Source organism: Strix aluco, chromosome 6, assembly GCF_031877795.1.
Source record: "Strix aluco isolate bStrAlu1 chromosome 6, bStrAlu1.hap1, whole genome shotgun sequence".
NCBI classification, from domain to species: domain Eukaryota; kingdom Metazoa; phylum Chordata; class Aves; order Strigiformes; family Strigidae; genus Strix; species Strix aluco.
This window is the reverse complement of record NC_133936.1, coordinates 19,951,899-19,978,905: the sequence shown is the minus strand read 5'-3', so window position 1 is coordinate 19,978,905 and position 27,007 is coordinate 19,951,899. Positions and strand designations below refer to the sequence as shown.

The window sequence follows — 27,007 nt, the reverse complement described above, 5'->3', positions numbered from 1 at the left end:
TGAATTGTTCAGAGCCTGATTGGAATAACCTGATACATTTTCTTTGAAGGCTGGGGCTAAAAATCCTACTGTTAAAGTGTTTATTGTAGACACTATTAACGCTGAAGTGTTTGATCCTAAGGAGGTGCCAGTTCCTGCAGTCATAGCATCCAGGTAGTGTGCCCTCAAATATGTCTTCTCTTTTTTAAAAAAAAAAAGTTTTTGTCTATTTGTTTCAAATGCTTGGACCTCTGAGTTGTTTTCTGTTTCTGACAGTGGAGTGCCTAGGTGGATCAGAAGCTAACTAGAAATGTATTTGATTCTGTCTGTCCATGTGATACAAAGAACAAAAAAAATCCCCAGGATAGTGGATGCTTTGTCTTCCACAGAGCAATATGGGGGATAAAATCTGTAGCAACGCTTCTATATTCCTGTTCTTAATAACCATAGTTTCTTTCTCTTTTTTCTCTTATTTTTTAGTGATCATTATTTTACTTGGCTTACTTGGGTAACAGATAGTCGAATCTGTGTGCAATGGCTAAAGAGAATCCAGAATTTTTCAGTCTTAGCTATTTGTGACTTCAAAGAAAATTCAAATACTTGGGACTGTCCAGAGGTAATAAAGTTGGAAATATAAATTTAACATTGCTAAGATTAACATTTGCTAATCCCATCTGCATAGCTATTTTAACACCTACTAGTCATGCACAGGTTGCTCTGACTTACTTGAAGTATATTTAATCTTGCCCTGAATTCTTTTAGAAAATAATTGTGTGCATGCCATAATTGTATTTTCCAGTGTTTCATCAGATTCATGTTTTAGCTACTAGTGATACCTTTTTTAATATTTTAATTGCTGCGAGAGAGGTGAAAAAATTTTAATTGCACCAACAAGAAATAAAATCACCAAAATATTTTTTTAGTGAGGCTTAAATAACAAAGCAACAATGGAAAGAAAAATGCTATTGAGCAGCTTTCAATACTGCTGTTTAGTTCCTTCTTACTTCCTCATCTTCAAAAGTGGAACCATATAGGATCTTTATTGTTTTTTAAAGAAAATCTTAGATTACTATGTTGAAATTTCATACTAAGTCTGACTAAATCATGTCCTTTATGATTAATGTTAGTTGAAACAACATATAGATTAAAAGTAAGGCAGTCTTTCAGGAGGGAGAACAACTTCTGTCTATCAAATCATACAGTTGGAGAAAGCAGGCAAGTTTTCAGAATCCCTTTTTCAGATCTGAAAAGAAAACTTCAGACTAATTGCAACAGTATCTCTATGTTTTGTTTAAATATGTCATTCTATCATGAAGACAGTTTGGAGGGAAAACCATGCTCTGTTGAGCAGAAGGATAGCTTAGATGGCTTAGCTATCTACACCTATATGTAAATAGGTACAGATCTTACATACAGAAGCCTTTTTGAAAAAAATATTTCTTTAAAAGACCTTGTAAGGCCTGAAGACGGTAGACACTGATAAATTCATATGGATCCTGAAGGAAAGGATAACCCTGAATTTCAGTAACTCCAGTACAGAAGTCTCATTTATTGTCTTTTCGTATTGATGCTGTTTGTATGTCTTGTTTTTAGAGTTTATGGTGCAGAACACCTATAAAAACTAGCATTAGGATGAAACCTTGAACTAATGGGAAATAAAAGGCAAGAATACTTATAAAAGTGTTCTGTATAACTCATAAATTGTAAATTGATAATTTATTGACACAGCCTTTCCAAGATGAAAATAATTTTTATTCCTCTGTGACATAACAAATTGTTGCAAAGTTAAAAGGAAGTTAAGGTCCTATTCTTTCAAAAATATTATCTTTGAAGTAATTTTCCACAGAGAAATATCTTAATTTATTAGAAAAAAATACATATTTACTGCAGCATGTGATGTGTTTCCTAAGTAATTGTTCCAGTTTATAAGTACATTAACACTGAATCTCTATCTCGCCTCCAAGTAACCTACATAGTAATAGCTAAATATTTTAACGTACAGAAAAAAAAATTAAGGTTTCAAGGATTCTACCATAATCCTTTAACACAAGTACAAAGTACTTTAACACAAGCTTAATTTTAAGCATATAATCGGTTTTATTTATTTCAGTAAGTCTATTTATGTGTTTAAAATTAAGCATGCACTTTGGCCACAACAACCCCCAGCAGCGCTACAGGCTTGGGGAGGAGTGGCTGGAGAGCTGCCAGTCAGAGAGGGACCTGGGGGTGTTGATTGACAGCCGGCTGAACATGAGCCAGCAGTGTGCCCAGGTGGCCATAAAGGCCAATGGCATCCTGGCTTGTATCAGAAACAGCGTGGTCGGCAGGGACAGGGAAGTGATCTTACCCCTGTACTCGGCACTGGTGAGGCCGCACCTCGATTACTGTGTTCAGTTTTGGGCCCCTCACTACAAAAAGGACGTTGAATTACTCAAGTGTGTCCAGAGAAGGGCAACGAAGCTGGTGCAGGGTCTGGAGCACATGTCCTACGAGGAACAGCTGAGGGAACTGGGGTTGTTTAGTCTGGAGAAGAGGAGGCTGAGGGGAGACCTCATCACCCTCTACGACTACCTGAAAGGAGGTTGCAGAGAGCTGGGGATGAGTCTCTTTAACCAAGTAACAAGAGATAGGACAAGAGGGAATGGTCTCAAGTTGCACCAGGGAAGGTTTAGACTGGATATTAGGAAGCATTTCTTTACAGAACGGGTTGTTAGGTGTTGAAATGGGCTGCCCAGGGAGGTGGTGGAGTCCCCATCCCTGGAGGTGTTTAAGAGTAGGGTCGACATAGCGCTGAGGGATATGGTGTAGTTGGGAGCTGTCAGTGTTAGGTTAACGGACTAGATGATCTTCAAGGTCCTTTCCAACGTAGATGATTCTGTGATTTTGTGATTCTATGTGCTTAATTGCTTTGTTGGAACCAGACCAGAACAATTAACATCTTGCAGGACTGTGTTCATGATCCTTGTTTAATTGCATTTCTCCATGAAACCTTATTTATGGAGTCACTACTGACGTTTCTATAATTCTATATTTATACAGTGATACAATGCTTTTATCACATTAAAGTTTGCACAAATGGCCAATTGAAAGAGTGTGAACAGATGGGAGTGCTGCATTAGCTCTATTTGCCATTAGAAAGTATATCTCTGTACGTTTCCATTGGCAAAAATAGTTCTCTTGTTGATTTCAGCTTAAATCGAGACTCTAATGTATAATAAATGTGCTAGGCTTTCTGTACTTGAAAATAATAACAAAATATAATCTACAAGATGTTCCTAAAGTGTCGAAATGTTCATGTGTTCAAGTCTTGCTCATGTGAATAGACCATAAAACTAATATGACTTCAGTGGAACTATTCATGTGAGTAAAAGCTAGGCATGTGTTTGTGAAATGGGGATTTCCTATAAAGATGCCAGTTCTCTAATTAAATTCTGTAAATACTTCAATACACAGAAAAATCCCATAGAAGTCAGTGGGACTACTCATATGAGAGAAGTTAAATATATCCTTAATGTACTATGTCATCAAGATCCGAGACTTAATTTAAAGAAAGGAAAATAAATTTAGGATGCAGATAATAAAACAATACATCCCATTTTTCTTATCTTAAAAAGAAATAAAATTCATCTTCTGAGTTAATAGCTCAGTGGAGCCCTTGCAAAGTACTAGTCTTCTAAGGGGCAAGTACCTGCCACTTTTGCTCAAATAAGTCACGTTACAGGGACTAAATTGAAAGGGAGAAAGCATGATTCTGAATGCCACTGAGATTACATTGAGGATAACAGATACAAACCATATTCTTTAGAAAGCAAATTTGTTAAATTTATTTCAGACTGTGAAGAAATACTGTATTAAATGAGCAGTATACAGAAACGTTTGCAAGATAAAAAAAGAGATACATTGATTGAATGCAGAATTGTTAAATATTAAATCACCTGTTCCATCCAACAAGCAAGATATTACACTCTTCAATGAAAAGTATTGAAAATGTAAAACATAAATAAAAATGTAAAAGCATCTTTAGCTGCAGGAGATCCATTTATGCTCACTACAAGTCTTTTTAAAAATCAGCTTTAAGAATGTTACAGGAAGTTAAGACCTGCTAAATTTATATTCATGTCTTAGGATATGATAATCTGGGTGATTTTTGATGCTTATATTATCTTTGCCAATCCTTAATTCTTCTTTCTAAATATGTTATTTGTAAGATTTTTTAAAAGTGTTGAAAATCGGGCCCTTTAATATCTCTAAGCTGAACACCAAATATGGAGACACTTGATTTCTATGTACTTTACTTAGTTAATGTCTTTGGCTTGTATTTTTAAGGTTTTTAAAGGTTACTTAAGGTTACATTTAAAAGATATACCTAGTAGTCACATTATCCACTGTTATAAATCAACATCCCAGCTTTGAAATGGAAGGAAATAAATCAAATTAACCAGCAGAGAATCTAACACAGATTTTTAATATTATTATTCTTGAAATTATTTTACTTGGTTTTTTACTGAAATATTCATGAAATTAAGTAGTTGTTAATTCTTGCTTTCAGTGAAAATGTTGCAGTTGTTTCAGTGAAAAGGTTAAAACAATTACTTTAGATTTTATTTAGCTCTGATGACAGCTGTTAAAAAATAATATTTTAATTAACATAATGGTATTAATACAGTAATTTTATTTACCTCAGACAACCTTCAAGTCCCTGAACCTTCATAGCAAGTGTTCTATAATTCTCTTTTGCAGGCAGCTACAGATTTTTTATTTGAAGATTTTGAATCTCCATAAATTCATACTTGAACTTCTTAAAGAGTGTGCATTTGATTTTGTTTTTCAGAATCAACAGCATATAGAAGAGAGTCAAACAGGATGGGCAGGCGGAGTAGGTTTTCTTGTTGTACTCTATTTTGATTTAATGAAAAGCCACAGCTTTCTGCATCTTCACAGCAGTGTTTTGAAACATGAAGCACCATTCTGAGTCATACAACACTACTGTTTAAACCTGTTGCACTGTAGGATTGAGACAATGCTGTGCTAGGCATAGAGTATCTGGCTACCTGCTTTCTGAGTTTAAAGACACTTCTTCTGTCTCCTTTTGCAAATCTTAGACCAACTGAATAGACACTATACTGAAAGGAGGGAAGTAATGAAAAGAGGTAGATTTATAGTGCAGTGTAATTCTTAGAAGCATCCTGGAGGCAAAGAATAGATGTGAAATTCCTCTGATGTCACTAGGGCAAGAGATAAGGTCAGTTATACCATAGCACTTTAAGAATAAAACCTGTCCATTCAGAACACAATTTTAGTGCTAAGTGCTGGACATCTTCAGCTTGGGAGGAACTTTCAAGGTGAGGTACCCCACTTACAATGATAGTTGATACTTCTCTGCATACTCTGATACTTCCCCTAAGCAAAAGAAATTTTCTCTACCCAGTAACCTTTATCTTAGAAGAGACATAACACCTGTCTTTGGAAACTCACAGTAGAAACAAACCTGCAAGGAAATTGTAAGAGCATGAGATCAGTATTTACAGTCATATATTCTAACAGTGAATATGTATTATTTCTTATGTTTACTGCTCAAGCAGGGGAAGTTACCAGAATTCAGTATGGTAATCCGCACACTGTGCCTGAGTGTTCTGCAGTGGACTTAACTGAGAGTTTCAATTTTAAGTACAGTGTCCTTTAAGAGACATGTTTTTATGTGAAGTGAAGATTACACATTTACAAGGATTAGTTATTTTACTTGATCCCTTTTTTTGCCTCTTGAGGTTGTGATGACAGGTTTTTATTAGAGCTAAAAAAAATTGCACATATGCATAAATCCCTGCTTTAGCCTGTATGGGATTTCAAGCATTAGGAATATTAGAAGCAGGCTCCAGAACAATTTAGCTTGTGGTCACAGGTTCTAGTCGAGCTTGGGTTAGTATGATTGAAAAGTCATACTCAGGAACATTTGGTGCTATGTTTGAAGTGCTTGCAGGTCATTCTTCTCTGTGTTTTGAAAATAAAACAGTTGCAGTAACTCATCCTTGACTGACAATCTTAGCAAAGAGGTGATGGTTTGAAAGGAAGCAAAAGTTGAATGGTTTTATCTGGGATAATCTGTTCTTTAACATTAGTGGAATAGTATGGGAAACTTCAGATATCCATTTACTTAGTGCTGTATTTGCTCAGTGAAATAGCCAGGCTCTGTGCTCCACAGGATTTTCAGTCTGGCACTATTCATGAACATTAGCTTTATTCAGAAACTTAATTTTTAAAAATCACCTGTAACTATTTTTAAATAACTAAAGAAAGTTCATTCAGAATATACAAACAAATCATTCCACTTATAAGTAGAGAGTTTGCGTTTGTGGGGTACTCAAAGTATCTATATTATCAGTTTAAGAAATCTGACATGACAGGTTAGAAATTGTAATGTACTGACTGGGAGATTGAATATCACAATGTAAACACTTGTGCAAAGTACTTTGTCCAATCTGAACTGATTAAATTGTCTTGTTACTTTTAGTATGTGTACTATAATCTGCTAAACAGCTTGGGCAGTCTTACTTATGTCTCATCTACCATTTTTCTTCCATTGTTTCAGTTCTTTGTTTCTACACCATATTTTACATCAGACAGCAGTTCATACTACAAAATTTTTAGTGACAAAAATGGTTACAAGCATATTCATTACATCAATGGCTCTGTGGTAAGTCAAACAAAATGTGCTACATTGATCTGCTCTAAGTTCCTGAAATAATTCTACAATATTCAGTAACTTATATGTCTTGCTTCACAGGAGAACGCAATCCAAATTACAAGTGGAGAATGGGAGGCAATATACATTTTCAGAGTAACAAATGATGCAATGTAAGTATAAAGAGAACAGGTTGTGAGTGTTGTCAGTAAAAGGAGCACTTAATCATTTGAACACCATTTGTTAACCTATCAAGTTATAACTAGGTATGATTTGGTTTGTATCTGAATGTATCCACAACAAATCTGTATGCAAAGGCACTGCACAGGTTTGCTTATGGGAGATTCTTTGCAAATTGCCCTCGTTTTTCTACTTATTTTCAATCACCCATCTTAGAGAGACTTATTTAGAAATATTTAAATTTAATCATGTAGTTAACCCCCATACAATTTGCAGTTACTTCTTTTTTTATGGTCTCTCATTCAGCTTATGATATAGAGAGATATAGTTTACATAATTGGAGTGATTAGCTCATGAGAATTAAGATAGAACTCCTATTTATATGGTTTATTTGTCATCTAATCAGAGCTTGAGCAAAGATTCATTAACATGAAAGGTATATAAGCTTAATTTACTCTTCCATCACATGCAGAAATCTCAAAAAGTCTAAGTTAACTTCCAAGACGGCTTTTCATCTTGATGCTGGTTCATAGGTCATCACTTTATGGATTATTTATTAACATATACATGAATTTACAGTTTCTATTCAAGCAATGAATTTGAAGGCTATCCAGGAAGAAGGAATATTTACAAGTAAGTGTTATCAACATTATCTTAATGATCTTAAGTTAATAGAAGATAGCTCTGGATTTGTCAATAAAATAATTCTGTTTCAAGATGTTTAAAGTGTAACTTTACAAGCTGTTTTAACTAAATCTTGACTTTAGATTATATCTGAGAACCAAGGAGAAATAGTATTATAAAGTTTAAATATGCTCTTAAGGAAAAAATTTGATAAAAAGGGAAAACATTTTTAAATTGAACTGTTCTGAAAGTGCGGTGCCTATGCTGTAGAATGTGAGGCAGACACATGTAAAGTTAGTTGTAGCAAAATAAATATTGCTTTATTTTATTTTTTTCCTAGAATCAGTATTGGAAGTAAACCTATCAGAAAACAATGCATTACTTGCAATTTAAGGAAAGAGAGATGCCAGTATTATACAGCAAGGTTCAGTGAACGTTCTAAGTATTATGCCTTGATCTGTTATGGTATGTATAGCATGGAAGCAAACATATCAGTTGTTCTTTCAAATTTATCAGAGGTGTAGATAATACTGATTATCTCAAATAATAGATAGATGAATCATAGAAATTTCACAGTAACCAGGAGAGATTTCCAGAAAGATAATTTTTCCATGTCCAAAACCCTTGGGAAGATGTTTCAGAAAATACAAATATTTTCACTCTATATTTTTTTACTTTTTCAACAAAAATCTTGGTATTTTTAGAATGAAAAACAAATTTGTGAAAATCCTTCATGGCACAAAACAGATTCTAATCTGGCTCATCAAAGTCACATTTCTTGCAGCAGCAAGAGCAGGGTTTAGAAACACACACTGATTTCCAATTCATGTGATCAAAAGTTAGCTATGAGAAACTACTGTAATGTGTTTCCCAACTGAAATTATTAAAACCTGTGTCAGCCACAAAAAAGCTGGATATTTGCTACCTGAGAACATTTTTAATAACTGAACTAAGAAAAAATCAATTCATCTAGATTTGTGATCATTGAAAACACTTGTAACACAGGAGTATTAAATGAAGTCTTAGCTCTTTTGAAATGTTAGGTGATTTCAGTGACTTGAGGTTTCATCCGTTGCTGTAATCAAAGAACACTGAAGTCACAATCTAAAAAAAGGAAAGAAAAATATCCAAGATTTTTCTTTTGCGTATTTCATATAAAGTTTACTTTTCTGATTCTTCACTGACTGATCAGCTGAAGAGTTCCTTAGAACTTCCATTGAGCAGAGAAGCAAATGTAGCAAATAATAACACCTTTCAATCATTCTTGCACAAAATAGCCACTAAGGTCATCACCATATGAAAGCCACTCACCTTCACAAATATGATGTGACATGTTCTCAGAAGAATGTTTCACATTGTTAATTCTGCATTCGCCTTATGTAATCACATCTCAGGTATTAACTAGATGTCACTTCATCTCTAGGGAGGAAGAGTTTGTTAGTAGATTTAAAGTTACTTCTGTTATGTTTGATAAGCAGTGCCTATATGTATACAAGTCGGTGTACACACAGTACCTTATGTGTTTTGTGCAGCAGGGACTAGTGGGTTACACAGCAGAGAAGATTCAGATTTGTGTATCAACTCTGAGCACTTTAACACCCCTGCATTACCAGTGTTAATGTAATACACACTCCATCATCAAATTCCAGCTTCAAACTATAAACTGCCTTCTTACCATTCTTATGACAGGTCCTGGGATTCCCATTTCTACTCTTTTTGAGAACCACGGTGATAGAGGTACTGCAAATATCCTGTCTATTTCTGAGCAATTGTTTTTCTCATTGATCTTCACTATGCAGATCCTCTAATACAATAGTATTGTGATCAACAAGCCTTTCATCTCATTTCTTGTCGAAATATCTAGTGTCTTTCTAGATTTGTTTAGTAAAATTCAAGTATCAGTGAACACACTGATGCCTTTATTTTCATTCCTGAGTCCAGCACTTTTATATCATCCTGAAGTTTTTCCTTTTCACATTTTGTTGAACACAAGACTTTCTGAGTTTTTCCATGAAGCAACCCTATCCTATGTAGAAGGCAACAGTGTACTATTTAGAGTTTGCAGTTTGAGCTATTGTACTGTACTAATTAGAATTTGGATCAGTGACTTGCTCTTCAGCTGTCGGTAGAGATGTCAGGGAAGAGCAGAAGCTCTTTCAGATGGTTAGTTCAAATAACTGCTTCAGACAAGGTGTAATTATTGATACAAAATGGGAACTTCAGCAAGAAACATTCAGAGCCCTCATTCTTTAAGTAGCCTCTTAGTGAGGACTGTTTGCAACCAGGCCAAGCAGGAATTTGCTAACCATTAATTGCTCTGCAGTGAGTTTTCTCTCTCTGTCCCTTGTTTTTCCCTAAAAATTCTTCTCCAACTTAAAGCCCTCAGTTCTGAAATGTTATGAAAACTAGCATGGTCCTGTAAAAAACTTCAGTGATTTGGCAGTCCCCCTTCCTTCCCCAATAATCAGTGGAAACACATGGGTAGGTCTAATGCCAGGGTCCTTACAGTTCAGCCCGTGTTGGTAAGCCACTATTAACTGAGTGTTTTATGACCAGAAGACACATGAAAACATGAGGAAGACAAATGCCATAATATCATTAAACTAAATTAATCAGTGGTGATTCATGCAGAAGTCAATGAATTGCAACATAAGATTATTTGGACTCCCATATGAGTTGTTTTTTAGTTTTTAACCATGCAAAAATGTCTTTAGGTAGAAAAGATTGGTCAACATGTCTGTTTCAATTGTGCTATAAAAACACTCTTCCTCAGGTGTTTCTTTTGCAGAAGGTTTAAAGATTTAAGTACAGCTAATGCTTGGATGTTTTCATATTTAATCCATTGTCATAGCTCTCTGTTTTCCATGATTTATTAGGACCTTGTGTATCAAGGGCCCCTACTACTTCCTTATCAACATACAAATTGCATGAAATGCAGCTAAGTGTCCAACTACAAGTATATGTTTCTTAACCTCTCTGCAGAAGATAACAGCTTCATTTAATGGATCTTCACCATTAGTTTCATGATGTGTCACTCTGCTGTGCTATTATTCTTCAGGAATAAAAAATAAAAAAAAATCAGGCTTCTCTTTGACTTTTTCATGGCCTTTTTTGGATTAATTTTCAATAAGTCCCTTGCTTTTGTAATCTCTCCTGTGGTGCAAAATTATTTTTAGTAGATCCATTTTCATTGCAGTTGTCAGCATTTTGAAAATATGAATTTTAGTAGGAGGCATGCAGTTAAACTAATATACAACAGTTTGGAAGCCCCTTCCAGCATGCCTACAATTCATTTGTGGTAATGGGCAAGTTTCAGGAGTTTTGAGGAGAAGGATGGAAAGGGTTCAGCTGAGTTTGGGTGAGTATCCAAAACTAGGATAATCTTTCAGCCATAAACCCCCCTTGACTCTGCAAAACTTTTCAAGAGTACTTTGAAAGAACAAATTCCAGTGTTGTATTTCTGGCATGTCTTGAGCACTATCTAGCTCAAGTTGTGCTGAGAGAGGTACTTCTGGTTTTTTGAGCATTTCCAGAAACAGGAAGTGGTGGCCATTTAAAAAAAAAAAAAAAAAAAAAAAAAGGTATGCTAACAAAGAAAAATCTCCTGCAGTTTTAAAAGATTCTTTCATTTTGAAGGTGAAGCTAAAAGTCACAGATTTCCATTATGTACAATATTTTTCATTCATCACTACTCATGGGAAAACAAATAAACAAGTAATATCCAGTGGACTCATAAAATACAGTTCTGCCATCTATGCTGGAAATTAACTAAATTTTAAATAGTACTTTTTAAATTATATAACTGTAAATTGTGTCTAAAGCAGGTAAAACAAAAGTTTTAAATATTCTTAGATTTTTAAAAAAAAAACACCCACAGAAAAAAAAAAAACCCAAAATCAAAAGAGGTTCATTAAGTGTGCAGTAATATATTACTAAGGACAGTTAAATGTTAAGTCTAGTATCTTTCTGTAGGAGTATACCGTACGTAAGCAAGGGTTTGCCACAACCCCTTAAGAAACTGAATTTCCTGTGTTAGCCCAGAAACAAAATACTGCCAAACATCTATGCACTTAGCCACACTGCCCAAGGGTCTCAGAGATTAAACTGATGTTACTGTGGGAGATACAGGACTGTGTTTTGCATGATGGGATGAATTTTGCATTTCTAGCTCCCACCATGTTAAAAACCTGGGATGAGGGCTGTGCAGGAGAAAGGAGTTTCTTCATAACATCCAGGACTCTTAACACTCAGAGGCAACATGTGAAATGATCTGCATTACAAAATGTACATCCTATAAAAATCTAACAAATAATTGCACTATAATACCAGTGCCCTGCTTTTATTCAGCTATGTGATCAAGCCCAGTTTGAAGTGTCTAAGTTGATTTCATTGCTGTGCTTGTAAAATTTATAGATCTTTCTGTTCTAATAACACAAAATAAATGAATCCCAAGTAATGAAGAGAAATTAGCAATAAATTAGTTAATAATTGAAGCATTTCTTTTACTTAGAGCTCAGAGTACTGGAAGACAATTGGGAATTGCAGTCTGCTTTGCAAGAGATCAAACTGCCAAAAGAAGAAATAAATAAACTTGAAGTGGATGGTATAAGTAAGAATTAGACATCTTTATTATACTTTTTATTCCTACCATTTTAATATTTTACCTTCATTTAGTTATAGTAAGTATCATCTTTCTGTAGAACAAACTTGTTAGCCTGTCAGATTGGGAAGAAGAGGCCTGGTTCTGCCCTGTTTGACAACAACCAATTTGTCTGTGCCTCAGGGTATCTCTCAGTAATATAGTAGTTAAAATACATCTCTGCTTCACAATGCAAATTTGTTTTTAATTCTTTAATACTATTGGTAAAGTGTTTAAATATCATGTAGAAACATTATAGTACGGTGGTAATAAATTGTGAAATGCAAACGGTTGTTGATGTGTTACAGATTATATTAACTTGCATATGCTGTTGTTTTCACTAGTGACTTTACAAAGAAAATTCCATGGTAATGAATCAGTGTAAACTTTCCAAAACTCATTTCTCATAATCTTAACAACAGTTATATTTCTAGTTGTGTTTTTCTAGGCACCTGGAAAACTGAGAACCTAGAGTTATGTGAAATAATACTTTTATGCATAGCTAAATTAAAATGGGCACTTTATTTCTTCAAAGTTTTCTTCGACAGCTCAATATAAACAGTTACTTGCATCAGTTCTGTGATTCGCAGTTCATGCATTGTGTAGTTTGTCTGATTCATTTTCATATACTGTTACACCAAACTCTGGATTATGCTTGGAGGAATCATTTTAACCATTAACAATATAATTTTAATATGTCTTTTCTAGATTTGTGGTACAAAATGCTTCTACCCCCACAGTTTGATAGATCCAAGAAGTACCCTCTGCTTATTCAGGTGTATGTAACGCTTCCTTTCTTTGAATGTTGTTTTGTCAGGAAACATATTTCTTATAATTTAACAAAACCTAGGACATTTGCAACATTTTATGAAGCAAAAGCAAAACCACTTAGTTCTGTTTTGTTTATTGTGGTGGGGGTTTTGATACATTTCTGGAAGAGAAATTCAACCCAGTGGAATCAATGAGGTTTTTAATGTTAATCTTAGCATGGCAAGGATTAGTTACTCAGAGAAAGAAAAGGGCTAAAAACATGTGGACTGTTGCTTGGAGTTCTTAGCTCTATTACTGCCTCTGTTTATCACGAGGCAGTCCGAAATTATTGATTTCAGCTTGGCTAATATGAAAAATACAAGAGCCTGCTTCATTTTTTAGAAGAAAACCCAAACATCCCTAAACCATGTGGACCACCTTCTTTGATCAAATGTTCCTTCTAAAGAGTATTTGACATGAATTTAATTTATTGCAGGCAGAAAAGGCAGTGATGGAAAAAAAAATGAGACAGAAAGGAAAGCTGAGTGGGTGTAATAAACTTTACATTATTTTTTATTAACCAGTGATGATCCACAAGTCCAAGAATGCTAAGTATGTTTGAATGAAGTTTAGAGTAGAAGATTAAGTCAGTCATGTCCTTGAGGTCAAATATGTAATTTGCATTAGGCCATTCTTATGAGGAGTGTCTCTCTGTGTTGCTCAGCTATGTGGGGTGTGTTCTGCCCACAGCTCCAACTGCACATGATATTCCCTACTGAAACAAAGGAGATCTGGGGATGGCCAGAAAGTGTAAGGAGCTGTACTTTTTTCTCCTGTCTTCTTGGCATTGCTGACCGCATGTGGAGATCAAATGCAGAAAAGCAGAAAAGCACCAAAAAGGGCTGTTACACCTAAGGAATTTGGAGAGAGGAGAGTTGAGTCTTTAAGATACCACTCTTCCAAGGATTCCCCTTAGGACAAGCACCTAATGCTGCACTTAGTCTGAGCTAAAACTAATGATTTGCCTTAGGCATAAGACCTAAAGGATTAAAATGGATTTTAGATAGCAAAATCTCACAAATATATGAAAATGCTAGTTGAACTGTTTGTCTACTGACCTCTCTGAACCACAGCCATATAGCAAAATACTTGTGGAGAAAATGTAAGAAGTACTTATAGCTATAATCCAGTATCTGGTAATCATTTATAAATATGAGTTGAAAATGTGGGAATTTTCATCCTCAGGTACGGAGGACCTTGCAGTCAGAATGTAAAGGAAACTTTTAGCATTAGCTGGATAACCTATCTTGCAAGCAAAGAGGGAATTATTGTTGCTCTAGTGGATGGCAGAGGGACAGCTTATCAAGGTGACAAGATTTTGCATGCAGTATATCGAAGACTAGGAGTCTATGAAGTTGAGGACCAAATCTCAGCAGTGAAGTAAGTAGAATATCTCCCTGTATAACTATTGTATTTACATAGCTACAAGAAGTAATGTGAAAATAATACTAAATATAGCTTAGTCTTCTGCAGAGCTGATGTCTCCAGGAAATAAGACAAGAAGACTTGTAGAAATAAAATATTACTGAGGTGCTTGATGTCAGTAAGGTATATTAAGTCTATGGACAACTAAGTCCACATTTGGACCTCACAACTTCCATTCTATAAGAGGCTTCAATCCTAGGCCTAAGGAGATACAAGCATCAGTGGTGGAGAGGTAAACCAATGTATTATCCATTATTCTGAAGTTTTCCTTGTAGGGGAAACCTACCTCAGTTACAATAGCAATTAGCCAAAGATCCACAGTGATGTACCACAGTGATTACCTAAAGGTCAAATGTGAAGTTTGTAGCAAAACTGAATCCTGACACAAGCCTTCTAGAGGTCAGTTAGTCATAAACTTGCCTTCCATGCTATTTTAGGATAGTTATGAACAACAGAAAGTGTCTGAGGTCCTCTGGTAGTTGTTCCCCAATAGTTGCTCCTTTGCATCAAAACACTTAGAAGTGTTCCAAGGGAAAATAATTCACTAAGCAGAGGTTTTGGAAGGGAGTGAAAGCTGAGGTTTCGTAAAGAAAGGTTGCCTGTTCAGCTTACAGATGTGGCAGCACTGCTAAAGTGAGCATTTAAAGAAGTGTTAGTTTGAAGCCTACAGAGATAAGTGCAAGGCAGGAATAAGAAATTTAGTGGATAAATTTCCAGGTGCAACTGTAAATACTCTCCCTTCCCCAGTAATAGATCTGAGTAGCTTAGCTAGAAATTGGATGTAGCAATCCAGGTTTCCACAGCTTTCTCTACTTTTTTGAGAACACTACCTGTATTTACAAGTGTGTGTGAGGAGGATATCTGTTCCTTCCTCTTTCTGCTTTGTGATAATTTATTTCCTCCTCAGTAACACACCATTTTCCTTTTCAGTGATAAATGAAACAGAATACCTGTATATCATGTCAGGTTTTTCTATTAATCTATTATTTGATTTTCTTCCTTGAAACTTTTAGCTGCAATGGCATACTTCAAACATCACAAGAGAGAATTTTTTTTATTACTCTGAATCGTCACTCAGACATAAAATGTGAGAGGCAGAGGGAACCTAAACTGATTCTGCAGTTGCAGAATCTGCTGAGACAGGCTTTGAAGAAATGACCTCAGACTTCACAGTTCCCAGTTTTCTGTCAGCACCTAGACTAAAATTTTTTTCAGTTAAATGTATTGCATTCCATCTTCCTTATCTAACACATGGTTTAAGATGCATGATTTTTAGAGAGGATCCTATACTCTGGTGGGAAGTTCTTGGAGGGGCTTTTACTGTAGGAGAAACTCCAGGGATTAAGACAGCAATATAACAAAGCTGAATCATTTTTTGGCTTTTCTAACTTTGTCCCACCCAGATAGTATCCCACATTTTGGGTGTTGTCAGTCACTCATACTTGTCCTAGTAAAATAAGGCTAATATGTGTCCTGGCATGTATCAGAACCTATTTTGTTTACCTGTCACTCTCAAACCTTTGTGGTCTTTTTCCTCATCCTCTGCTGTTGCTAATACAGCTCTGGAAATACAGTCTTCAGACTGTGATGCAGGATTTTTGTGGGAGACCTAATATTTTTGATTCTCTTTGACCTGTTTCACTACTGAGTGCATAAGCAAGGTGCACCTTTCATCCACTGAAAGCTTATTACCTACTTGGAGCATTAGAAGATGTTTTCCTCATTTTTTATTATAGGAGCAGTATGTGCTCTTCACTTTTTGGGCACATAACAAAGAAAGCTTCTTGATTCAGGGAATCCCTAATCTCAGAGGATGATACTGTGCCTCTTGAGACATCGGAGTATCAACTCATAAAATGAGTATGTTGAGCATCTTGCAGGATAAGGTCTGAATGTTAATGGTAATCCAGCACCTTTGGCATTAAAATGATGAAAATAATAGCCTGTGGGAAGGTAGAGCTATGGGAAATGAAATGCGATTGGTTATTACTAGGAGTACCCTTTCTGAACTTTTTTCTCTGCATGTGTGTGAGTGTATGTCTGTACATATGCACATATATATATGCATATGTACAACGTGAATATAATGAATGATGTTTAGTCTGGACTAAACATCCAGGTGGATTCAAAGTATAAGAAAAAAGAACTTTTTTGCCAAGAAGCCAGTTGCGCAGAGTCCTCATCCACTGGAACAAAAACTATTATGAAGAAAGATTTTGGCATTTTTTATTCTTTCAAGAAAAATTCTTCCTTTTTCTCTGAAATACCTATTAATTGGATAATTGATGCTTTGTAGAAATCAGACATGCTATGCTGATCGTCAATTTGCTCAGATTGGTGGGATGTATGGAAAAAAGTGAAAGAAAAATTATTTTTTGCTAATTTGTTATAGTATTAGCAATCTTTTGTAATAATGCATTCATTTCCGTGATTTTCTTTTCCACAGGAAATTTATAGAAATGGGGTTTGTTGATGAAAAACGAATAGCAATATGGGGCTGGGTAAGTGGTTGGGTTTTTTGTATCTATCTTTAAATAATCCTGCAGTATAATTTTTTTAATTCTTCCTTATTCTGTCCTAAATCTGTATGAAGTTTCTTCCACCGTGTTTAATGGTATTGCCAAAAGGGATAGTTCCTGCTGGTGCCTATATACATACAATTGCAACAGTGCAAGCCCCTGAATAGGGATCTTTGGCAGCTCAAGAGGGAATTTTGAAAAGCTTATGTCTAATACATTGTTTGGACTTGAAGTTAAGCAAAATTGAGATATTTTAATTGGCTCTACTTTCAACTAAGGGACTTAATGGCATGGTGTTAAAATTCAAGTATTGTCCTTTCTGATCTGAGATTAAAATTATGAGAAATGTCCTATGAATATCTCTTATCAGAAAATGTGACCCTTGCATCATTCAGAATTACCGTTTACTTGGCTGGCTTTGAAATGGTCAGTAGGGATGAATGTGGGCTGAGGGGTGTACAACATTGACAGCTTCACCAAGAAGTGGAAAAATCGGACAGTATAGGAGTCATTCCAAATAATTAGCCAGTCTATTTTTCATCTTTGTTTTTTTCATGTACTTTGCTCTGTAACGCTCCCAGAACCTTTTATAGCCAGATGTATTGCAAATCTTTATTACTAAATGGCCAGATTCCACTACCCTTAGGCACTGAGAAATAGAGTAGCATACCTCAAGTACAAATTTTAGGATAGCACTGCATTCTAATAGGAGAAAAAGAAATTATTGGGATAGTAAGGGTTCTTTTTCCTATGCTGTCAGCTTCAGGGTAGGACAATTCATGGAAATGAAATGCAGACCTGTTAGCAGTATTACAGGAGAGCTGAATCCAACTTCAGTGGCAGCACAAATGCCCACAGCCCCTTTATGGAGATTTTTAAGATGTTTAGGCCATCTGACTCAATTGCTTATGTTCATCATGAATGGCTGGATCAAAAATGCATAGAGCCCTGCCTCCTACCCAGCTTCAGCAGCTTCAGCATAACAGAACTGTACTATGCAGGAGAACGAGCTGATAAGCAACACCTGAGGGTCTCATGGGTTAGGGACTGTACTGTAAGGAATGCTAAAGGGGATTGGAGGCCAGACCTATGTTAGCCACCCTTACTCCTTCTCCGAGTAAATCAGTATCAGCTATCCAGCAGTAACAGGCAGCACTAAGAAACCTTACAGAATAAACTGTTATGTTAGCCACTCATTAACATTTTCCAATATTTTTCTCTTTATACATGTTCATTTTTCTCTGATTACCATCCAGAAAGACCTTTTATTTCATTATCTTTAACTTCCTGTCTTTGCCAGGAGAATTCTTCTGATCTTTCACTGTTTGTTTTGTTTATTTTTTTGATGGTTTTAGTTTGTTTGTTTGTTTTCGTTGGCCCAGTTTCATTGTAAGAGGCTTGCACAGACACAGGCTAGAGGATGGATCTTGTAAGATTCAGTTTGGCTGTAACTATAGAAGTTGCCTGATCTTAGACAGCATGTGAGCAGGGTTGCTAAAATCTTTCTATAAAGCTTCCACCAACTAATATTTAAATAACTTTGGTCAGACACTGCTATAACACTAGGATAAAACGGGGTACCAGATGGTGAAATTAAGTGACACAGACACTTACAAGTGAGTAATTCTAAAGTGACATTAAGTAAGTTAAGGCCACATGAAAATATTTTAATTTTTTAATCACATCATATTTTATTTCACCACAGTGTTTCCAGAACCAATTAAGAGATTTCACACATCTAAAGCATTGCATCCCAGTAGTAAATATAATATTCAAATAATGGCACTATTGCTGAACCTATCAGACTTTTTTTCCATTTTTTTTCTATTTATTATACCATTTCCTGGTCCATAACCTTTGAAAGGAGTTGAAGGGTGTTTCCTTATTATAACCTGCAGCTTGACAGATATGCATGAACTATGCAGCTCATCATACTTTCAGATTCACCAAACTCTCCTGGATGGCAAAAGTTCTCAAATAACCAGTAAAGCAATTCAGGTTTTAAACTCCCTCTCTCTCTCTGCCTGTTACAGTGAATAGATTTATCTGCCTGATCCTAATCCTTTACTTTTTAACCTTGTGGACCGATTTTTTTAAAAGATCAAATGAGCCAATCAAATGGCCTGGAAAAATTGCATGAATTATTGTTTTCATTAGCATATCCCTCACTGTTATTTCAAGCTGGAATGTCAAGAGAAGGGAGAGACTAACTTACTTTTGTACAAAAAAATATTTAATAGTTTTGCTTATTTCCCTTAGTCTTTCATATGCTACTGATGAGGTTGATAATCCAGAATTCTTTGTGACACACCCCCTACCTCCTTTCCAAAGTAAACAGTAACCCATTATTTCCCAAAGACTTTATACAAGTATTTACCAACCCCAGTTCCAAGTCCTCTGGACAGCCAAACCAAATGCTTTTTATTTACAGTATTTTCCTGCAGCTAGCCCTGCACAGTTGCACAGATCTATTCTGATATCCAGGCTTACTGCTTTACCTGACTTCCAGCTATGACCTTATTCTTCCTTGCTGGGTCCCAGTTTGAGGAATCAGGCCAGAAAATAGCAATGACATGCAGTAGGGAGGAATTACTCCAACCTCAAGTTCTCAAGTAGCTGACCCTATTAGTACTGATGATGGGGTTGGTTCAATATGCCAATCATTAGCAAAAGCTAGGTAGTTTGTTAAGGTAGGGAAGAACCTCTAACTCTTCTTGGAGGTGCACTCTGAAAGGATGAGAGGCAATGAACACAAGTTGTCACAAGGGAAATTTTGTTTAGATTTCAGGAAAAAAAAGGTTATGACAACAGTAATGAGTGTTGAGACAGATTGAATAGAGAGGCTGTGTAACGTGGATGTGACTTTGATCAACCTCATCTGAATCTGAAGTTAGCCCTATTTTGAGATAGAGGTTGCACTACATTACCTTGAAGGACCATACCAACTTAAAAAAGAAGTGATTCGATAAAATTGTCTAATCTCTGTCACAAGAAATCACATCAGATCCATTTGAAATAAATAAATTTAAAAAAAAAATAAAAAGCTTTTGTTGCTTTGTCCTCCATGCATCAAAGCAAAATATTTACTTTGGAATTAATTTATATGAGATTGGTTCAGAAAACGATACTTCACCAATAATTTTAAACTGTCTGTGATTTCTCCCTAGTCCTATGGTGGGTACGTAACTTCTTTGGCACTTGGATCTGGCAGTGGAGTATTTAAATGTGGAATGGCTGTGGCTCCTGTTTCCAGCTGGGAATATTATGGTATGGAAGCTTGTCATAAATACTGACTTGGAAAGCAAGATGTAGCATTTAATGACTTTCTAAATTAAATCATTGCAGGAGACTGGCAATATGAAACTTAAAGACATTGCAATTACCTAGACATAAATTAAGACCTAAAGTTTAATGTTTTCCTTGCTGAAAATGATTGCAACTGGCAGTTTGGAACAGACTTTGTCACACAGAAGAAAATACACCCAGATAATTCCATATGCACATCTGTAACAGTAAGTCTGGAAAGCCCTCTTGATAAACTGCTATACTCAGGAGTGATCTTCCTAAAAATCCTTTTAAAACAGTATCACTGAATTCAGAAACAGCTGAAATTATTTTTCTGCCAGTAATGGAGACACAGTGCACTTCAACTTCAGATTCTGCAGATGATCTCTGTCAGGAATCAGTGTCTCTGATTATTGCAAAGTTATTTCCCAAAAGCAGTGGAAAAGAGAGGGACTCAGTTGTATCTGATATAATTATTTTTTTAATTAAGTATTTTTCCCTTTAGACGTTTCTCAGCCACACTTCCTGTGTTGTTGTGTTTCAAGATATATTTTTATTTATGTTTATTGACTTAGGCTCCAAACTGTTCCAAGGAAACAACTCCAGGAGTATACTCCCAGGGCCTTACTGTGTGAATAAAGCAGGCACATACTCATACTTACTTGCAGACCTGTTAAGCTTTTGGCATGGTGTAAAGGAACCTTAGTGTAAAAAAGAATCATGGCATAGCATATTTTCAATGAGCAAAATGTAGCACTTTGAACACATTTACTTAGCATATGGTCGTTTGCTAAGAAGTCTTGGTTACGAGAAAATTTTTTGGTTAAATGGGAAAGATTCCTTCCCTGACTGCTAGCACAGACATTCCTTGTATTTATGGTGTTTTGCAAACAAAGGGGAAAACATTTGTATAACACCGGAAGCATAGTCTTCATGTTTCCACTGCCATCAAGATTTTTTTAAGACCTTTTCCCTCATGATTGCAAAATTATTTCGAGAATGCAGGCATAAAGCACTATTTTTGCAGAGTCCTTCAATAAAAGAAGAGTTATAAACATTTTTCCAAGCATTAAAAATTGAATGCAGTTTTTAAGTTAAAGTAGCTTAGAGGGGCACCATTGCAATCTTTACTTTCACTGAATTTTCAGGAGGGAGTTAAAGAATCTTGCTAAAAACACATTGCAAAATCCAAACAGGCAAATGTACCTCCACTAAGGAAGGAAGGAAGGAAGGAAACAGAAGAAAGTGATGAGTCATAAGTTTTGGCAAACATATCATGTTAACATTAGGGTGAACTGTGTTAGGGGTAAAACTACCGGATGCTGCATATTTGAGTCTCTAAGTAGTATCAATATGTTGGAGGATGTACTGGCCCCTAGAATTTCTAAATTCTGTCCCACCGTGTTTTAGATGCACAGATGAGAGTCTGGACCATAATCTTTTCTCTGAAATCCTCCCACTCACCTCCATTTTGTGTCAGACTTAATAACAGCTGAACAGATAAAAGAAGGCAAGGGAAATTGCATCTAGGGACAATGTATAGTTAAAAGCATTAGATCTGTGACTGTTGTATTAAAATTTGCAATTTATCTCCTTTTTCTTCCTCAGCAATTGACAAGCCAAATCTTCCACTTAGTCATATAATACAATTCTGCTGACCTCTGTGGACTTGTTGTAGCTATACTGGTAGAAGAGAGTGGAGAATTTGGCTCAGAATACTGTAGAAATGCCAGCCATTCAGAAAGAGTCTATTTTATTGAAAACTTAAGCCCAATATGGTTGTTTGACACTGTGTTGACAACAGATATTGCACATTTTCTGTTTTCATTGAATGATAAAGGATTTTGATAAAAGATAGGCTACTTAGATTTTTTTGGTACTTAATTTATTACAAATTATTTTCAGGAACCTTACTTGGCTGATCTGGGAGACACAGTACACATCTTTAGCACTCAGTGGTAACATACATAATAAAGCATGGGAACATTAGTATATTGAGTCATTTTCCTTTCATGGGAGAATTCTCATTTCTACTTTTTAACAAAATTATTCTAATGCAGTGTAGAACAAGGTAGACAGTCCCAACTCCTTACTGATTACAATGGCCATCAACTCTCTTATGGGAGGGAAAGATGCCAGCTCTTCTTTGTCAGAAAGCCCTGACTCCGTTAAATAAATAAAATTCTTGTAATACTGCAGCTTGACTGCTCAATATGTGTCAGTTACTCTTTCAAGGCAAGGTCATAAAGAAAGTAATGTTATGGTAGTGACAGCTGCTGTGTCAGTTTTCCACAAATTTTCATAACAGCTCTTAGTTAAATTACAAATACCCAGGCAGCTCAAAGATAGCTGTTCCTACTGATTTCTTGGTGATAGATACTGTTCAGTTATTCACATTTGTTTTGTCAAATCTGTTAACAGTCTTTGTTGTGGTTTGAAAAACGAATTGAACAGAGACCTGAACAGCAATTGCACCAATTTTTCAGCACAAGCCTGTATCATTTCCGGCTCCCCCTAACTGCTGCATATATCCATTCAATAGGAAAAGGACAACATATATATCCATATTTACTATATATACACATACACATCCCAGGTTGGAATTCTGCTCAGCTTCTCTCTTTAAAGTGTCAAAAATAGTCTGTGTCATCTTTCCACCGTGCACCTTTATTGGCTTATTGGCTCATTCAACTGACTTCTGGAGTTCAATCCTATAGCATAAAGCAGTATCGATTAATTACCTTTATCCATAATACCTTCTGTTGGTGCCACAGATAAGTATCAAACAACTATTTCTGCAAGGACAGTTTGGCGGATATTCATTAATTAACCTTCATAGTTGATTTTTAAAAATATGTTTAAATTTGGTGTACTATGAGGAAACCAAGCAGAAAAATAAACATTTAAATGGTTACATTTCACTGGAGGCACAAAAATATCTGCACATTCTTTATCTGTAGCTTTTTTTCTTCTTTAATATCACAGCATCTATCTACACAGAACGATTTATGGGTCTTCCTGTAGAGTCCGACAATCTTGAGCACTACAAGGTAAGAATTCACTTTCTGTGTTGAGATCTGCCTTAAACTTGAATCACACTTCCACAGACAAGTAGAACTGTGAAGAAAGAAAATGACCCGCCAGCTCTCATAGTGGCAGTCCTGTAGCAGCTAAACTACTGCTGCAAAATTCATATCTTCATAGTTGTGGTTTTGTATTTATCAATCCTAAATATGCTAAATGGAAGGATCCTTATTTTCTCACTTGGACAAGTCAGCGAATTCTGCCAGTGCAAACCATCAGCCTAGGAAAGAACTCATGTGAGAGAGGTTAAAATGTTGATGTTGATAATAAGGTTTTTATCGGTACTGTTAGCTGTGGTGTGCAAACTGCTTCATGCAAATTTAGCTCTCTGATAACACCATAAGCATACTAAATGGTCAGAACAGCTTCCACTACCTGGAACAGGCTGCCTTTCTTCTTTTCCTCACACTGATAGGAAGTCTATAGCTTCTTCTAGCAGCACACATAGCAGCTCTGGATACAGAGTCCTAAATTAACACCCAGAGAAGTTAGTGGAAAGACTCGTATTTAAGATTGTGGATCATGTTCTCAGTACCTGTTCTCCATCCCAACTCAAAGAACAGAAATGCTTAATACCAACTGCCCTGGTAGAGTTGTCTGGGTAGCCAGGAATTATAGTGTTCAGGGAATGACACATGACTAGTGCTGTGCTTTTTGTGAATTGGCCCTTAGAAAAGGCACTAAATATACATGGCTTTTATTATAATCTCAGATTGATATAAAATCACTGCTGCCATTATTAGGCCAGTCCAACTGTTTGATTGTTGTTCTACTGGGTAATGAAAGCCTTTCAGCTTTGTGACTGAGTGGTTTAAATTGAAACTGCTGAACTGTTCATTTTTCCTCTCAACAGAATTCAACTGTGATGGCAAGAGCAAAGAATTTCCAAAACGTAGAGTATCTTCTCATCCATGGAACAGCAGATGGTGAGGTTTGCAAATGGCAGTACAAATACAGACCCAGAATCACTTTGTTTGAAAAACATTAAGCATCTTTCTATGCCTTTGATTAGGGTCAGTACTTAGATGTTTGGTAGATTTCCATATGACGTATTATAAGATGCTTACTCATTCTTAGTAATGTCAACTGTATCGCTTGATAATTAGTGGACACAACTTAATGCAGTATAACTTTATGCTTTGTGGTATTTACACATTTCAACAGCCAATCTCTTTTTTTCCTTTTTCAGATAATGTACATTTTCAGAACTCGGCACAAATTGCAAAAGCTCTGGTTAATGCACAGGTGGATTTCCAGGCAATGGTAAATAACAGACTATTTTTCATTTTGAATAGTGGTTTGTAGCATTATCAATAAGCTTATTTGACATTTGGCAATGTTTTTAAGAACCCAGTTCAACTGAACATGCTTCAAAATCTGGCAGTTGCTAGTGCATTTGTTATTCTTCATAAACAATTTCTTCTTCAAAGGATTTGCCTGCTCTTTTTTTTTTTCCTTCTTGCCCTTTGGATGCTCGCAGGATTTCTCTCTGGTCAAGAATAACTTAGAGGCTTTTGAAATGAACCAGATAGAAGAATGAGAATCCAGCCTTATTATAAAAGTCGCTGATAGCTAGTAAAAGAGAGGAATATGAAGGAGCTGGCTTCTGGAGCCAAAACCATCACTGGTACTGATAGATTCTGTCTTGAACTGGGCATGCCCACCACAAGGTGAAACAAGCAAAAAGGGTATAAGGTATCCAAGTACTATATCCAGGATCAGAAAAAAAATACAAGTTCTCCGCAAAACTTGTTTGGAGTAGCAGGTGCAGGCAAAGAGAGAAACACATAGGCAAGAGGTTAGAGGATATAAATGAGGAATGAACAGGGAAAAAGTAGTTCTGAATTACTTGCTAAGCTCTGCTTCTGCACCTTTTTTCTCGGGGCTAACGACCAAAGTGTTTCCCTGCTATCAAACGTACTAGCCTTCTGCCTGAGTCCACCTTCCCAGGGCCATGAACTCCCCAAAAAAGATCACACAGGGATCCCCCTGTACTTGGGGTCTGTAGGCCCCTTTGTGTATTGCACATTTTGTGCCTCCTTCACTGATACTTAGCAAACCCAGGTTATTTCTCAATTCACTGGAATACTGTATGCAGTTGTAGTCATTCTAGTTCATGTACGGGAAATGTCAGTTATTTCTAAGAATTAGCATAATTCATAGGTGTATTTCATTTGCAGTACACCATTCATAATGTTCATGGCCCTGCTGTAATGCAGAACGTTTTGAATAGAATTCCACCACACCTAGCTGAAAGCTTGTTGCTTAGAGCCCAGTATTCCTAAGCAAGACTGTGACCTCTATTGCCAAGGCCATGCAGCGGGTCAAGGGCATTTCATCCCTAAGGGCATCTCAAAGCTCTTTTGCCTGACTTAATACAACTGACTTGTCAGTACTGAGGCAGTAATGCTTACTTGTAGATTACAGAAGGTTTAGAAACTTTTTTTCATCAAGAATATGAATATACTGGAAACTGATGAAAAAAGATTAACAAGTCCCTCTGTTTTCTCTTTCTTCTATATGGTAACAAAATAAAATTCTTGTATTGTTTAACTATTGCAGAATTGAAGACATAACATAGGGGTTTTATGGCTTTGTTTTTTCTTTTTCAGTGGTATACTGACCAGAACCATGGAATTCCAGGCCTTTCCAGCAAACATCTCTACACACATATGACCCACTTCCTCAAACAGTGTTTTTCTTTGTCAGAATAAAGAGGCTATTCAGAGCATGCTAAGGCATCTGATATATCTCTGGGAGAATGCAATGATTATGCCCAGGTTATATAGTTTTCAGGTGAATTGATAACAGGAACTTTGAAGTTTTAAACTTGATGCTTACGTCCACTTTTGATATTGTATATTAGCAAATGTTATGCTAATACATGTTTTGACACATTTAACACCTGTTTGATGGAAAAAAATAAAATCAGAATGTAAAATGCCATGTGCATTTATTGCCATCTTGCTTAAACTTACATTCTGCAATCCAAAGATAGGTGGTCTATTGCAAAGGCACACTGCCAGATGAATATGCTTGCATTTGTTAACTATAACTGTAAAATGGGAAAGGACAAAGCAAGCAGTGCAAGTACGTAATTAGCATCCTCACAGGAACCAGTTTCTCAAAATTTATTTCCAATTTCTTGGAAAGAATCCAAGCAGGGATAGGAACACACAATATTTAAAGCTGAAGTTTGGATAATTATCGAGAATATTGAATGCTGTGTTCAAATTTTATTCAGCTCTTATTTGAAACCTTGATTCTTCAAAACTCTCAGTGTTCAGGTTTAAATATGAAAGCAGGACACTCATGACAGCTATTTTTTCTCAGTGTTTTTTCTCCCTGTATTCAGAATATATGAGCCATATTTTTTCTCAGTGTTTTTTCTCCCTGTATTCAGAATACGTGAGCCATATTAGCTTGGTTTTAATCTCTAATCATTGCTTCAGCATTCAAATTAATCTCAATGTCATTCATCCCAGACTGGAGGGGAAGGATCAAAGGATTATGCAGGCTTACTTTGCTTTGTTTCCAGTTAAACTATTTTAGGGAGTCTTTAAAAAATTCTAGAGGCTAATAATGATTGGAATACTTGTTTTCTTTTGATTAGTAATTAAATCAGTCCTGTCATAATATAAGAATGTGAACAAGAGAATTGGCAAGAGAGCCGTTGTAGATGAAATGGTTCTCTGGTCACGTGTTTAAAAAATTCTGAGTTAGCTTACTGCATAAGAACTGTGGTCTGTCTATCACACACAGTATCTCATCTCTGCTATTAGT

At 35.9% G+C, this 27,007-nt stretch overlaps 1 protein-coding gene across 1 annotated transcript in view; it reads left to right on the top strand.

Moving 5' to 3' along the window:
• The window catches only part of LOC141924944 (prolyl endopeptidase FAP-like), a 40,650-nt gene extending 14,482 nt beyond the window's left edge, over positions 1-26,168 (top strand). Inside the window, exons 10-26 of the mRNA XM_074828275.1 lie at positions 50-153; positions 460-595; positions 4,811-4,855; positions 6,566-6,670; positions 6,761-6,831; positions 7,418-7,471; positions 7,803-7,927; positions 9,152-9,199; positions 11,973-12,071; positions 12,810-12,879; positions 14,097-14,291; positions 16,783-16,837; positions 20,023-20,122; positions 23,126-23,190; positions 24,078-24,150; positions 24,414-24,487; positions 25,837-26,168. Of these exons, the coding sequence (XP_074684376.1) occupies positions 50-153; positions 460-595; positions 4,811-4,855; positions 6,566-6,670; positions 6,761-6,831; positions 7,418-7,471; positions 7,803-7,927; positions 9,152-9,199; positions 11,973-12,071; positions 12,810-12,879; positions 14,097-14,291; positions 16,783-16,837; positions 20,023-20,122; positions 23,126-23,190; positions 24,078-24,150; positions 24,414-24,487; positions 25,837-25,938 (1,521 nt within the window). The 3' untranslated portion in view covers positions 25,939-26,168. The remainder of the gene's footprint in view (positions 1-49; positions 154-459; positions 596-4,810; positions 4,856-6,565; positions 6,671-6,760; positions 6,832-7,417; positions 7,472-7,802; positions 7,928-9,151; positions 9,200-11,972; positions 12,072-12,809; positions 12,880-14,096; positions 14,292-16,782; positions 16,838-20,022; positions 20,123-23,125; positions 23,191-24,077; positions 24,151-24,413; positions 24,488-25,836) is intronic.
• Positions 26,169-27,007: the final 839 nt, after the last annotated feature.